General features: G+C 30.0%; 6 protein-coding genes across 6 annotated transcripts; 3 read left to right on the forward strand and 3 right to left on the reverse strand.

The window, feature by feature from the left end:
• The first annotated feature begins 2,594 nt into the window (after positions 1–2,594).
• On the forward strand, positions 2,595–3,273 carry OCT59_021573 (uncharacterized protein). The gene is made up of 2 exons (XM_025323618.2): positions 2,595–2,840; positions 2,908–3,273. Exons 1-2 carry the CDS (start codon positions 2,643–2,645, stop codon positions 3,160–3,162), a joined length of 453 nt encoding a protein of 150 aa, XP_025170554.1. The 5' UTR covers positions 2,595–2,642; the 3' UTR covers positions 3,163–3,273.
• A 600-nt stretch (positions 3,274–3,873) lies between these two features.
• On the forward strand, positions 3,874–6,346 carry OCT59_021574 (uncharacterized protein). The gene is made up of 10 exons (XM_025323318.2): positions 3,874–4,164; positions 4,354–4,589; positions 4,689–4,828; positions 4,899–5,040; positions 5,108–5,264; positions 5,335–5,382; positions 5,448–5,558; positions 5,634–5,768; positions 5,848–5,952; positions 6,024–6,346. Exons 1-10 carry the CDS (start codon positions 4,066–4,068, stop codon positions 6,162–6,164), a joined length of 1,314 nt encoding a protein of 437 aa, XP_025170555.2. The 5' UTR covers positions 3,874–4,065; the 3' UTR covers positions 6,165–6,346.
• On the reverse strand, positions 6,186–7,222 carry OCT59_021575 (uncharacterized protein). The gene is made up of 3 exons (XM_025332546.2): positions 7,080–7,222; positions 6,822–7,004; positions 6,186–6,750 (listed from the first exon to the last, which is right to left on the reverse strand). Exons 1-3 carry the CDS (start codon positions 7,178–7,180, stop codon positions 6,519–6,521), a joined length of 516 nt encoding a protein of 171 aa, XP_025170556.1. The 5' UTR covers positions 7,181–7,222; the 3' UTR covers positions 6,186–6,518.
• A 113-nt stretch (positions 7,223–7,335) lies between these two features.
• Positions 7,336–8,618, forward strand: OCT59_021576 (uncharacterized protein). Its single transcript, XM_025327580.2, has 7 exons — positions 7,336–7,484; positions 7,554–7,612; positions 7,678–7,788; positions 7,852–8,032; positions 8,093–8,163; positions 8,237–8,298; positions 8,377–8,618. Exons 1-7 carry the CDS (start codon positions 7,382–7,384, stop codon positions 8,465–8,467), a joined length of 678 nt encoding a protein of 225 aa, XP_025170557.2. The 5' UTR covers positions 7,336–7,381; the 3' UTR covers positions 8,468–8,618.
• Positions 8,619–9,005: 387 nt separating this feature from the next.
• Positions 9,006–11,014, reverse strand: OCT59_021577 (uncharacterized protein; the record flags this gene model as incomplete). Its single annotated transcript, XM_025311545.2, has 11 exons — positions 10,809–11,014; positions 10,686–10,740; positions 10,536–10,600; positions 10,391–10,453; positions 10,187–10,268; positions 10,002–10,103; positions 9,580–9,910; positions 9,467–9,491; positions 9,237–9,308; positions 9,102–9,156; positions 9,006–9,010 (listed from the first exon to the last, which is right to left on the reverse strand). Exons 1-11 carry the CDS (start codon positions 11,007–11,009, stop codon positions 9,006–9,008), a joined length of 1,056 nt encoding a protein of 351 aa, XP_025170558.2. The 5' UTR covers positions 11,010–11,014.
• A 69-nt stretch (positions 11,015–11,083) lies between these two features.
• OCT59_021578 (uncharacterized protein) lies at positions 11,084–13,634 on the reverse strand. Its single transcript, XM_025320769.2, has 12 exons — positions 13,521–13,634; positions 13,261–13,430; positions 13,108–13,179; positions 12,921–13,016; positions 12,797–12,845; positions 12,601–12,722; positions 12,409–12,508; positions 11,904–12,338; positions 11,738–11,836; positions 11,578–11,671; positions 11,428–11,506; positions 11,084–11,353 (listed from the first exon to the last, which is right to left on the reverse strand). The coding sequence occupies exons 1-12, from the start codon at positions 13,618–13,620 to the stop codon at positions 11,294–11,296; spliced, it is 1,476 nt and encodes a 491-aa protein (XP_025170559.1). The 5' UTR covers positions 13,621–13,634; the 3' UTR covers positions 11,084–11,293.
• Between the last annotated feature and the right edge of the window lie 58 nt (positions 13,635–13,692).

Genomic DNA, 13,692 nt, shown 5'->3' on the forward strand with positions numbered 1-13,692 from the left:
TTTCTTTTGAATTCTTTTATATCATTAGTTTGATTGATAATGTTTGATTCACAATTGTTTTAATTTTTCATCTTTTTTGTTTTGTGTTCTTATCATTTTTATTATCTTTCATTTTCCATTATCTTTAGTACATGGCTGCTTTTATTTCTTGCATTCAGCAGATGAAGACAGTATTGATTACAAGAATATTCTGAGAAAGTTTATGCTTGTTAAAGATTATATTGAAAACTATGAGTTTTGTAGTGTAGAGGAAAAATAAGGGAGAATGAAGTTAAAGGCGAATCAGCGGAGTCAATCATGATGAGTAACCACAATTTCTGAGATCATTCTGTGGCTTGTCCATTCCAATAAGGTCTTAAGTCCCAGTTGTTTAAAGCTGATGTTGCTGATGAGTTCATAGGTCAGAAATTGGGTGCTGAGAAGTTATTTCTGTTTCAGGTCTTCTTTTTGCTTGACATTAGAGACTTAAGCATAAAGGAAACCTTTCTTGGTGGTGGTAGTGGTGATATTATCAACATTTTGTAAAGTAAACTCTGAAAAATAGAAGATATATTATAAAGGTGAGTACTAGAAGGAGATGTTTTAGCAGTAATTTTTTCTTGCTTTAACCAATAATGCAAGGTGTCTGATAAGATACCAAGTTTCTTAATGATATATATATCAGATAAATATACAGTGACACCTCTATAAGTGCACCCAGCGTGGAAAAAAACCTTGGAAAAATTTTGGAAAAATTCCGGTTAAATATAAAAATTCCGGAAATTTATTTTTTCAACCGGTATGGAATTATGGAATTAAAAAAAATTCCGGTTTTAGATAGTATTACCAAATATATAATAATCTTTTCTTTTTTTTATTCATGTATGGAGTAACCAGAAAAGATGTACTGGCTTTAAATAATCATATTGTAATAAACTACTGAAATAATAAATAATAAAATTAAAGATAAAAAACTTTTTTGCGATATCTGATATAAATTTATTAAATGAAATTTCCGGTATTTACAAAATATTCTGGAAATCTGCTACGCTACGACCGGAACAATTCCGGGATTATAAGATTTTACCGGTTTTATCAGAAATTTACTGGAAAAACTGGTTAAATTATAATGGATTTTCCGCGCTGAGTGCACCCTCTATAAGTACACGTACTATATAAATTCTCTTTAAGTGCACGGTGGATCTGATCCCAACTTATAAGAGCTCTTAATATTTTACTCTCTATAAATGCACACCCTCTCTAAGTGCACATTCTACTATTTTTTTACTATTGTCCCTAATAACAATGGCGACTTAGAGAGAGTTATCGATAGGTGAAAACAAGAAAAAATGGCAACTGTTATTGCAATGTATTACTATTTACTAAGTAAAAATTTTGCTACGGTATTTAAATAAAACATGTGTAAATAGCTAGTTGACTCCTAACTCGCTATTGTTGCATTTAGTTATATGAATACTATGAAGAATTTTTTATGCCACCCTTTTTTTATAGTAATATGACTTATTAAGTAAATGATTGTAAACTTATAAAGTATATTTGAAATGTGTGCTAGGTTAACGGCACAGTATGGCACAGTAATTTCAAAAAGATTTAAGTTAAAGATTTTCTTTTTAATGTAAAGCTTTTCAAATTTATATATTAGATGTATTTTAAATGCATTTCTCAAAATTCGCTTTTATATGAAAGGAGGTTTTGGAAGTAGATTTTGACTTTAGTATATAACAACCAATTTTATTGTCTTTGCCAATCATTTTCAAAATTGGATTTGTTGAAAGAACAGTTTTTGTTAAATAACTAACTACCCCAGTGGCACTGAAAAAATTTAGCTATCATGTAATCAATTTTGTTGATCATATCTAAAATGGATAAATTAATTTTAATAAAAAAATAAAAAATAAGGATAGAACACAATATAAATGCCATACATTTTTTAAACTTACATGGTATGTATATTTTGAACGCTCTACAAATTTACCTAGATGAGAAAAATACATTTTAGATATAAATTTTGACTTTTTATATGATAATTCATAAATAATTAATTTTTACAAAAATCTGTATTTAAAACCTACCTTTATTGCCTAAGTAGCAAGCAAATTTAAATATAATGTATGAGTTTTAAAATTGGAAAATGTCTGTAGTAAGTTTTATTCATGATAATTCTTTTCGTTAAATCTGTTTACCATTTTTGGGAATGATCGACAAAAATGGTCACGTGATTGCTAAATTTTTGTCGGTGCCACTGAGGTAGTTTAAATAACTCTTCTAAACCACCTGTATATGCTCTAAGTAAATTTGCAGAGCGGACGAAAATACACCTAGTGCAGGAATTTAAAGGTTTTATTTTAAATAAAAAAATTGCAATTTAATTTTTTGGAAAAATCGCTGCGCCACACTGCGCCATCAACCTGGCACACATTTAAGACATGCACTTATAAAAGTTAATGACGTCATAATACTATTATCCTTGACATAGAATTTAATTTCGAGAAAGTTCTAGGATATAATCATCCATATTTGGTAATTGAACTGTACTAACCAGAAATTACGAGAAAAAGCATAAAATAAGATATAAATAAGGCCGAGAAATAACTATTGGGAGAAAATAAAAAAATATTTCTTAAAATATTTTAAACGAAAAGATGTCTATTTACGGTTGGAATAACGACTTTAACCAATTGGAACGATCTGTAAATCGTCTTTTTGATAATTTTATGAATGATTTGAGTAGCGCAAGAAGGTCCGAACGTAACCAAAATGAAGTAGCGAGAAGATATTGGTCTCCTTTGATTGATGTTCACGAAAGCGAAAAAGAATTTGTCGTTAACGCAGATTTACCAGTATGTATTTATAATAATTTTTAATTCGCTCGATTGAATTGTATACTAAAAAAATAATTTTATGTAGGGAATTCCCAAAGAACAAATTAATGTTGATGTTCACGACAATACTCTTGTAATTTCTGGTGAAAATAAGCAGGAACAAAAATACAAAGAAGGAAACACTCATATTCAAGAGCGTCGTTTTGGCTCCTTCACTCGTTCCATTCCTTTACCACGAAACGTTAAAGTGGATGAGATTTCTGCTAAATTTAATCAGGGTGTTCTTGAAGTCTCTCTTCCAAAAAGTGAACCAACTGGAAGAAAAGTTACAATTAGCTAAAATAGTGTTATTAAATATCAGATATACATATTATATATATGTTTATATGTATATGTTCTACTTGACAACATCGTTATTTTAAATAAAAATCATTTATAATCAACTTTTAAATACTTCTTGTGAAAATTTTTTTTATGTATGCATTTTTTCTTACATTATTATTATTCTTTCTATATTAGGTTTCTAAATAAATACAAAAGATAACAGATAAATCATTTGATATACGATAAGATTACAGTATAAATAGTATACAAGGGGAAAATAAAAGTTGGAATCAATGGAATGTCTACGTTAAAAATACTAATATTTTGAATTTGTATGAATGAAATCATCTAGATCTAAAGATGCAATCAATCAAAAAATTTTTTTGCAAAAATACGACTCAAGGGATAATCTATTTTTTTTTAGTACATTTTTATGACATATTCATATGAAACTTCAATGTATACATTATATTTTGAGATAATATCCGAAAATGCATAGATAAATAAGAAAGAAGTTTGTTTTCAAATTACCGGATAATTTGCTGGATAGCGATCTTCGGAATTGATGCAATGTTTATGTACATTGTTTTATTATCTTTTGTAGTTTACCATTAAAAGCTTTTTTTGTAAATATTGCATTAATTCAAGTGCATGTGGTCATGCCGTGTAACAAGACGCCCCAAAAACCAATACATCAACGTATCATTAAAGCGTCATGGCCTTTTTCGGGGCTTTTGAAAACGTGCTTGCAATAATTATACCACCTGACTTTCATGAATTGTTTACATTTTACCCATAAAATTTAATAAAAGAATTCAATAGCTACAATTAATTCCACAGCTATACTTTGAGTAATAATTAATATTCTTTATATCAAGTTTAATAGTACAGTTTTTTTTCTCTTTATCATTACAACAAAATGACAAAGAAACGAAAAGGAGGGAAGACTCACGAGAATTCACACGAACAAAGTGGAGAAGAACTCCCTACAAAAGTTAATGGTCTTGTAAAGTCGGAGGTTAATATATGCTTATATATTCTTTTTCTGTGTTAAGAACTATTCCTATAGAGCTAAATGAACAGAAAATAATAGCGATCTTGAAATTTTTTATTATCAGGAATTTTCTTTATTTGACTGATTTACCTTATTGATAAGTAAAACATGACTTAATAATCAATGTGAATTGATGTCAATATTTTCTTATAGGAAACTCAACCAATTGATCCCTCACAGCAAATGTCGCAAAAATGGAAAAATATGACAGTTCGGACAATCTGGACATTCGTTATGATATTTGGTTTTTTTCTCATTTTGGGTTTAGGACATATATGGGTCATTTTTCTTGTAGTGGTGATTCAAACACTGGTATATAAAGAAGTTATTGCAATTGCGCATGTTCCGAGTAAGGAAAAGAAATTACCATGGTTCAAAACACTTAATTGGTCGGTTTCAAATATTTTTGTTTAAATAGTTACTACATTATCGATCAAATTTATCAGCAAAGTTTTACTAATTTTCATTCTTTAAAAAATTTTTTTTAGGTACTTCTTAATTAGCACGTATTATTTTCTTTATGGAGAATCGATAATTTATTATTTCAAAGCAATCGTTATGGTAGATGCTTTTCTACTTCCTTTTGCAACGCATCATCGATTCATTTCATTTGTCCTATATTGTATAGGTAATTTAAAAATTAATTACGTGAAATTTGATGAATGTCATGATTCTAAATTCTCAGATTATATTTTTAGGGTTCGTATTCTTTGTCGCCAACCTTAAGAAGCATCATTATAAATTCCAATTCACCCAATTCGCCTGGACACATATGACTCTATTGATCGTTGTATGTCAAAGTCACTTTATCATTAATAATATATTTGAAGGATTAATCTGGTATATATTCTACTTTTATTTCAAATGAGCCGAAAGAATTTATTCTTACAGGTTGTTTACTCATTAGGTTCGTGTTACCAGTGTCATTAGTAATCTGCAATGATATCTTCGCGTACATTTGTGGGTTTTTCTGGGGTAGAACTCCTTTAATTAAATTGAGTCCCAAGAAAACATGGGAAGGATTCGTTGGTGCTTTGATTTGTACGATAATTTTTGGATTTTTCGTAAGTAATTTATATATTAGTTGTTTAACATGAATGTTGATTAACTGAATTTATTGTTCTATTTTATTAGTGGTCTTCTCTATTAAGACGTTGGGATTATATGATCTGCCCCGCTCAGGTATCTTTCATTTCATAAATTTACCGTGATTAATACGTTAATAAACATTACATTTATGATTTTAGGATTTAACGACCACAGCATTTTATGGAAGATTGACGTGTGAACCAAATCCAGTTTTTATTCCTCAACGATATGATCTCAATCCTTGGTTAACTAGTTTATTCAGACGACTCGTTAGTAAACTTTGTTTTAAGATTTTTTTGTTTAATAATAAAAAAAAATTTTTTTTAATACCGATTTTTCTTTAGACATTTAAAGACATCAGATCAGTCTGGATCGCGCCATTACAATGGCACGTCTTGGTCATGGCTTGTTTCGCTTCTTTGATTGCACCTTTTGGTGGTTTCTTTGCAAGTGGTGTTAAGAGAGCATTCAATATCAAAGTAAGTCATCTAATCATGTAGTCATGATAGCGCGTAAGATCATATTTCGGTTAACATCAGTTGACGAATTCATTTTTAGGACTTCGGGCATTCTATTCCCGGGCATGGTGGCATCACTGATCGTATGGATTGCCAATTCCTAATGGGATGTTTTTCACACATGTATTACCAAAGTTTCATCAAGGTTTGTTAATTTAATGTCGATTACGTTTCCAGTTTAAATTTTTTTTATTAATCAAATTGGATTTGCTATAGATGTCATCTCTAACAGTTGGAGCGGTTCTTCAAACAATTGTTAATTCACTTAAACCACAAGATCAAATTGAACTTTTCAATAGGTTAAAGCAATATTTATTAAGTCAAGGTCTATTGGAAGAAAGGGGGGCGACAAATTAAAAAATAATTTGATTAATTCTTTTATAAGGCGGGCCCTAGGTGTCAAATATTTCATTAAAGCTTTATTTGAACAATTTTACAATTTATCATCAAAAATTTTAGTAAATATTATAAAATTAAATATCCACGCTTTTTATATTAAACATTTAATAAATTTAAAAATCTAAAAAAAGTTTTTCGTATATAGTTCCTAGATCATTTTGTAAAACAACTTACATAACCAGGTTCAGGTTATTATAGTTGTTTATATGTAAATATTTCTGTACTAAACTCCTGTCGGATATATATATATTAACAAGTTATAGGAATAAAAGTTCGGTATAAATGTATACAATTTAGAAACTATAAAAAAGTTTAATAAGAATCTAGTAACAATTGGTTGGTCCATTCACGACTGTCATTAATTAATCCCATTAGATAAGGGGAATTGCCAAGAACTTGAAAACTAATTTCCTTAAGATTACTATTATCAGTTCCATCATCAATATCCTCAATATTTGTGCCAGTTGCTGAGGTAGAGGCGTCTGTTGAAGTATCCAATGTTGCATTGAATAAAGTAAGTGTGCTCCATAAAGTTGTCAGGTTTCTATGATGTTTCCGAAAGTAAAGTTATTTTTAATGAAATTAGAAAATTAAGAAAGGAAAAGTGATATTCACTCTTTTTGTACTCTTATTATGCCAACAAAATCAGAATCGTGTATTTCGCCATTCCAGTCTAAAATATCTATATGAATACCTGAACCAACTATTCCAAATAATTCTGTTAATGCGCGAGTGAATAAGGTTCTTAAAGAAAGTGAAGAAACTGGTGGAAGTGGCGTGGTTGGTGGATCGAAATTTCTATTTGGTTTAAGAAGTTAAAGATTAACGAGAATTCTTATGAACCAATTATTATTATTATAGTTGTCCAATTACATTTTAATTTTAAGGTAATGCCATTCCGGTGTTGTAATTGTGTATTTTGTTAATTTTTTTGGAGTTGTATCTGTTGATTTGTCTCGTTTTTCGTGTTCCATATGCGATAATCTCTATTCGCGTATAAAAAAGAAATCTTGATCGAATCATCTACCATCACCGTGTACGCCATTATAGAAGATCATCAAATTTCCTTTTACGTACTAGTATAATAATACAGAAATATAAATATAAGAGCTAAGTATATAGTATATTGTATCCATCCAATATACTTATTGTTATTTGGAGAATTAAAGATCAAAATGTCCGGCTCTGAGCTTTTTGAGTCATATGAAAATGACTTTAGCCAGATTTCTGCTTCTATTGGAAATAAAATAAACAAGACAATTCCTTCGCAGGCCGGAGGTAAATTCCTGAAGACTAAATTTAAAACGTTATTTAAAGCAATTTACATAATTCTTTGATTTAATATAGAGAAACGGAAGGCTACTACTCGAGCTGCCGAACGTGAAATTGAAGAGGCAGAAGAAATTGTATGTTAAATGTATTTGATTTTCATTTTAAATCTTGCCTTGACGAAAAGATTATTTTATTATAGATAGAGCAAATGGAAATGGAACTGTTAAATACACAACAATCAACACGCACACGCCTTCAAGCAAGATTAAGAGGGCATAAGAGTGATCTAGAGAAATTGAAACGTGATTTGGTAAATGATTATAATAAATTTTTTTAATAAAGTTTAATATTCTAATTAATTTTTATCGTTCAGAAAAGAGCTAGTTCTCGTGTTTCCGGGCCAACAGATCGTGAAGAACTACTTGCTGGCACAAATGGAACTGATCTTGATAGTGCTTCTATGGATCAACGTGCTCGTCTTTTAACTGGAACCGAAACTTTGGCTGATAGTAGTCGTAGATTACAAGATAGTCATAGAATTGCTTTAGAAACCGGTAATTAATCCAAAACATTTTTTATTTTATTTTGAAATATATTAATTTTTTTTTTTATAGAAACTATCGGTGCTAATGTTTTGGAAGATATTCGTAGACAAAGAGAACAAATCTTACATAGCAGAAATACCGTATGTTTTTTCATACATGTTTATGAAAGTTTATAAAATTTCGTGGAATTAAATATTTTACTAAATTTTGTAGTTAATGGAAGCGGATTCATATATTGACAAAGCTCAACGTACTCTTAAGGGCATGGCTCGCAGGTGATTTATTTATTTTATTTTATTTTATTTGTATTTAAATTTATTATTTCCAACCAACAAATTTACTGTTACTTTTAGGATGCAAACTAACCGTATGATAACTGCTGTCATTATCATAACACTTGTTGCTTTGATTTTATTTGTACTCTATGTAAAATTATTTAAATAATTGTTAAAGTTGCGTTATTATATATATATGGAAAATATGCGAATTATATCAGATATTAACAGTTAATTATAAGGCGGGTTTTCTTTTATTTATTTATTAAAATTTAATAAACATAATTTACATTAGCATAAATGAATTTTGATAGTTAATACACATTAAACTCGCTCTTTAATCGATAAACCATGATTTAAGGTAACTCTCTTAATGGGTCAAACCGTTAACTATGAATTACTAACTAAACCTAGTTCGGTTTTGGAAAGAAAAACATACCCAATGATTAAACGCATACATATCATTCAGAATCAGCTTTTTATGTCATAATAAATTGAGATGTCATATTTGGGAAATCGTACAAGCAGTTGATTATCATCATCATCTAACACACTTTATTATCACGTGAACAAACCATCGATATTTTATTTCCTTATTATGTAGAATGATTAGAGTGGAAAAAGAACAAGGTAATACCTACCTTATTTCTTCAAAATATAACTTCTTTTAAATTATTACCTGCACTTTAATAGTTTAACTCACAGTTTTATCCTTTACAATTTAGAATTTATCATATTTTGTTTAAAACATACAAAAACGAACAAATGACATTTAAACAAAAATATTTTACCGATGTTATTACCATGATTCATTTCCATGATTTTATCCAAGTTCGGTGTAATACTCACCGTTCTTAGCTATTGGATACATTTATAATATCATTAAATATTTTGATGTGTTTCTTGATGTTAATCAACAACACTTACCCCACACTTACCCACAAACCAATAAAAAATTTTTTGCGAAAGTAAAAAATAAATGAAAGTAACAAATTATTACCTATTGTTACCTATGATTTTACCTATTTATATAATAAACAAAATAACATACGTAATTTTTTGTGGTGTCCTTACCAATTAACGCATAATCTAAATAAGGAAATATTAATCGAACTTTTTTTTTGCAAATACAAACCATAAGCCTACCCGTCATTTAATTATGTATTACCATATTTGAACTCGTGATTTCAAGGCTAAAAACGACTTACCCTCCAGAATTACCATTATAAATAATAATATATATACTGACTATTCATAAACCACTAAACTTGTTTAATTTACCTCCTTCTATCCCTACCTTTCGACCCATATCTATCATCTCTGTATCGCCCAGGACTTCTTGAACGACTGCGACCACTACGTCGTCTATAATCTCGATCCCGATCATAGCTACTTCCATAACCACCATGCCTACTACCATATCTAGACCCATTACTACTACTACTATATCCGTACCCCCCGCTTGTTCCCCCTCGAGAATGACTACGATAATCTCTATCATGAGAAGAAACTGGAGGAGGATGACTTGTATGAATAGCGTAGCTACCTTCTCTACCTGAATATTTTTGATTTTGTTCAGGACCCCCGATACGTGTTCCACCAAGTCCACCACCTTATATTATTTTATGTTAGTGTTTATTTCATTATGAATAATTATTATTAGTAATGATCAATTTTTCAAGTAATAGCAAACAAATACTTACCTAATCGACGTGGTCGCCAACCCTTAACGGTCCTTCCACGTTCTACATCAACTAAAATACGTCTACCCAGGAGTTTGACACCGTCTGCATCTTTATAGGCAGCTAATAATTTTCGTGAAGAATTATTTCGTATACGTATATAGATTTTTAAAGAATGATAAACACAGCTATAAATAATAATTTACCTTTCATATCTTTTTCTCTTTCGAATTCAACGAAAGCATAACCTCTAGGTTTGCCATCATCTTTTCTTTTTACAATTCGTATCTATTCCAAATAGAATTAAAATCAATATTAAATTTATAGGGTAATTCGGCGAAATGGACGATTCGGCGAAATGAATTCGATAAAATGCCATCACTACAGAAATATTTGTCAAAAAATCTTACGTTTTCGATAGGACCATACATCTCGAATTCACGTCGTAAATCTTTTTCTGTTATGTCAAATGACTAAAGCATTAAATAAATTAAGCATTGTTGTGAAAAATTATTTTTTAAAAAATAAACCAAATAATAGAATAACATATCGTACCATTCTTGCAACGAACAAAGTCTTGAATGGATCACCAGTGACATTTTCATCTTTGTTAGGATCCCCTATTATGGTATTTATGCAAACGTAATATCAAATCTAATGATTTTGTAAATTCGTTGATAAATTAGGACACTGAAAATAACTTACATTCTTCAAGTCCTTTCTTGATGGCTTCCTCTGCCTTTTTCTTTTTTTCAGCGAGCTAATGATAATGGAAAAAAATACATGAACGACAGATCTGAGGTATAAGATAAAAAATCTGCTATTTACCTTACGCTTTTTCTTCTCTTCGACCGTTTCTGTTGGTACGTATTCTGGATCATAGTCCTTCAACAATGGAACATATTGACCAACTCCAGTAACTGTAGGTCCTTTGCGTTTAACAGGGTCTCTATCCAATGGTTTTGCATAAGGAAGGGGGGGTCGAGGCGCAAAAAGCGCCAACAGGTTATGTGGTAATTTATCAGTCATGACTTGAAATGAAAGAAAAAAAATTTTTTTTTTTGGTTTATACAATATATGTTTTTGTATCTTGTGACACGATTATATAATAAAATTGACCAATTACGATCGTTTATGAGAATTTTATCTTTTATTGTATTTGATAAATATTGTAAAAAGAAGTAAAATCAATCACAAATTATTCGCTTAAATAAATTATCTGTAAAATGCATAATAATCTAATATTATGCAATGTTTTGAAACGTATAAGATAGCAAATTTAATTACATTTACTAACTTATATCGAGTATTTATTACGTAAACAATCCTCCAAATTGACTTGCATAAGCCATAGGACGAATATTAGGATGAGGCTAATATTAAATATAAAAATGAAGTTAAATCAAAGTTTTAAGAAAGGCACGCTTTATTAAAAATTCAAACATACCACAGCCTCAAAGGTTTTATAATCCAACTTCAAATCAGAAGTAATATTAATTATCGCGCCTTTATTCCCGATTGTGTCACTAGTAACGCGTAGAATATTATGGTTGATTACTTGCAAAATAAAATAATAACGATGTCTAATAATGCTTACCAATAATTTGGGGCCGAAAAAACAGTAATACATTTTCCATTATGTTCAATCACATAGCCATTTTCTTTAACTTCATGACTTCTTATTAAGAGTTCTAAAAGAATATAATCTCAATATTGACTACTATAGGATTATGAATCTAAATTATGATCATTCATACCGAGATTATTACGCTTCAAAAAGTTTTCGGTAACGTCAGGTCCAAACTGTATTCCAACACCTCTCTTGCTTGGGCCTCGTCCAGGTTGAGGTTGTGGGTCTTGAGAAATAACAAATTTAGACTAAGAGAAAACTTTGTTAAAAGAGTACTAAACTAAATAACATACCAGACCAAAGCAATTCACACATCAAACTTCCATGATCTAATTGTTTCTTGCCAAATCGGTCAATATTTCTTATATCATCTAATGTTACATCATCACGACTAAATAATCCACCATGAACTACCAAAATTTTTTGGTTAATAAGATGGGCTAAGGGCAAAGTACTAAACGTTTCGGAAAACAACTCAAACATTTCTTCCGAGAATTTAGCTTTAACTTCTCCTTCAAAACCATAAACTTTATTCATATCATCTGTCTCATGATTTCCTCTAGTCAGATAAAGTGACTTTGGGTAAAGCCATTTGTAGGCGAACAAGGTCAATATGACCTCAAGACTAAATGAACCACGATCAACGAAATCTCCATTAAAAAGATACATATTTGTTTCAGATGGTACACCGTTAATTTTGAAAATGTTAATAAAATCATAATATTGACCTATTAAAAAAATAGTTTTATTAAGTATTCGATAACTTTCGCCATATTTACGAATCGCTATTTAACATACCATGAACATCACCGCATACAGTCAAATTTGAATCTTGAGGTATGGTTATATCAACCAATGACGGTGTTTCTAACATAATTTTTCTGACTGCTAAAATAATCTGGTCATGGTAATAATTTTGCCATTATTCCAAATAATAATATCGAATACATATGAAATACAACAAGCGCAATAGAAAAGTAAATTACTTACTTGAAATGCATGCTTCTTATGAATTCTCTTTTGATTTTTGAAACGCTCCATCATTTCTTCAATGAATTCTTTCGTGATTTTTCCATCTTCGAGCTTTGGTCCATCGTACGAAGGTTCCACCACTGTAAAGACATTACATAAGGATGTAAATAAAAGATCTAACATTTATTTCTCAATCATAATACACAACACTTACCGATCGTGTTTACGTCGAACGTCTCTGCAAGATTCTTTGGGGAATCTACCTATTAAATCAATTGAGTAACAGGTAAATCATCACTTATTTCATAGAATTAATTATATAATTAACAATAGAATACCTCAATTGCTTTTTCGAATGCCATCCTTTTTACGATTTTCTCGCATTCTGTAAACTTTGCCTTGGCATCTTTATCGTCGGGGGATCTTTTCATAACCTGTCAAAATAGACAGGCTTCGGATTACCATGAATAATCATAAGATAGATTGGATATAAGGTCTAGGTCTGTTTTCAAATAAAGTCCTCACAATTCGAAAATCCCGAAGCGCGTCTTTAAATTTACATAAATTCATATTTGCTGCCGCTCTTCGATAATATCCCTATCAAACAAAAAGAAAAGTCAATACGATTTTTTCGAGCGTACAATTGCAGATTTTTAATACAAGCAGAAAAATTTTAACCTTAGTATATGATGGATCAAGTTTAATTGCCTTATCCGCGTCTGTAATAGCGTATCCAAATGCTTCAGTTTTGAAATAGGCAAAAGATCGATTGGCATAGTATGCTGCAACGTTTGGATTCAGGTTAATTGCTTCTGAATATTTTTCAATCGCAGCTTCATACTTCTTGGCTAAAATAATAAAGTTAAAACCAGATCAAATATGATAACAACTGCTTCGTTCGAAATCCGTAAAGTATTGAATAACTAAAAGTTTCAAACCCAGAAACAGTTTATTAGCAGCTTCTTTAATTTCCTCGGCTTTGATTTTATTCTCTTCTAAAACGGAAGTATTTTGATTGCCATTCGGTTCGTTACTCATTTTGTCGTTTGGTTAAAGGAAAACTTAAAAAAAAACCCTCTAAATTTAGCATTTATCAAGTTGTGTAATGTC

This window comes from Rhizophagus irregularis, chromosome 30 (genome assembly GCF_026210795.1).
Source record: "Rhizophagus irregularis chromosome 30, complete sequence".
Taxonomy (NCBI): domain Eukaryota; kingdom Fungi; phylum Glomeromycota; class Glomeromycetes; order Glomerales; family Glomeraceae; genus Rhizophagus; species Rhizophagus irregularis.

What these genes read in the sequence shown, in the direction of transcription:
- OCT59_021576 (XM_025327580.2), top strand. Translation starts at nt 7,382, where the DNA reads ATGTCCGGCTCTGAGCTTTTTGAGTCATATGAAAATGACTTTAGCCAG. An exon ending in TTGAAGAGGCAGAAGAAATT is followed by an intron (nt 7,613 to 7,677) that starts GTATGTTAAATG and finishes ATTTTATTATAG; the next exon opens with ATAGAGCAAATGGAAATGGA. An exon ending in TAGAATTGCTTTAGAAACCG is followed by an intron (nt 8,033 to 8,092) that starts GTAATTAATCCA and finishes TTTTTTTTATAG; the next exon opens with AAACTATCGGTGCTAATGTT.
- OCT59_021574 (XM_025323318.2), top strand. Translation starts at nt 4,066, where the DNA reads ATGACAAAGAAACGAAAAGGAGGGAAGACTCACGAGAATTCACACGAA. An exon ending in CTAGTTTATTCAGACGACTC is followed by an intron (nt 5,559 to 5,633) that starts GTTAGTAAACTT and finishes ATTTTTCTTTAG; the next exon opens with ACATTTAAAGACATCAGATC. An exon ending in AGAGAGCATTCAATATCAAA is followed by an intron (nt 5,769 to 5,847) that starts GTAAGTCATCTA and finishes ATTCATTTTTAG; the next exon opens with GACTTCGGGCATTCTATTCC.
- OCT59_021578 (XM_025320769.2), bottom strand. Translation starts at nt 13,620, where the DNA reads ATGAGTAACGAACCGAATGGCAATCAAAATACTTCCGTTTTAGAAGAG. An exon ending in TTGATCCATCATATACTAAG is followed by an intron (nt 13,180 to 13,260) that starts GTTAAAATTTTT and finishes TTTGTTTGATAG; the next exon opens with GGATATTATCGAAGAGCGGC. An exon ending in CATTCGAAAAAGCAATTGAG is followed by an intron (nt 12,846 to 12,920) that starts GTATTCTATTGT and finishes TTGATTTAATAG; the next exon opens with GTAGATTCCCCAAAGAATCT.
- OCT59_021575 (XM_025332546.2), bottom strand. Translation starts at nt 7,180, where the DNA reads ATGGAACACGAAAAACGAGACAAATCAACAGATACAACTCCAAAAAAA. An exon ending in CATTACCTTAAAATTAAAAT is followed by an intron (nt 7,005 to 7,079) that starts GTAATTGGACAA and finishes TAAACCAAATAG; the next exon opens with AAATTTCGATCCACCAACCA. An exon ending in ATAATAAGAGTACAAAAAGA is followed by an intron (nt 6,751 to 6,821) that starts GTGAATATCACT and finishes GAAACATCATAG; the next exon opens with AAACCTGACAACTTTATGGA.
- OCT59_021573 (XM_025323618.2), top strand. Translation starts at nt 2,643, where the DNA reads ATGTCTATTTACGGTTGGAATAACGACTTTAACCAATTGGAACGATCT. An exon ending in TCGTTAACGCAGATTTACCA is followed by an intron (nt 2,841 to 2,907) that starts GTATGTATTTAT and finishes AATTTTATGTAG; the next exon opens with GGAATTCCCAAAGAACAAAT.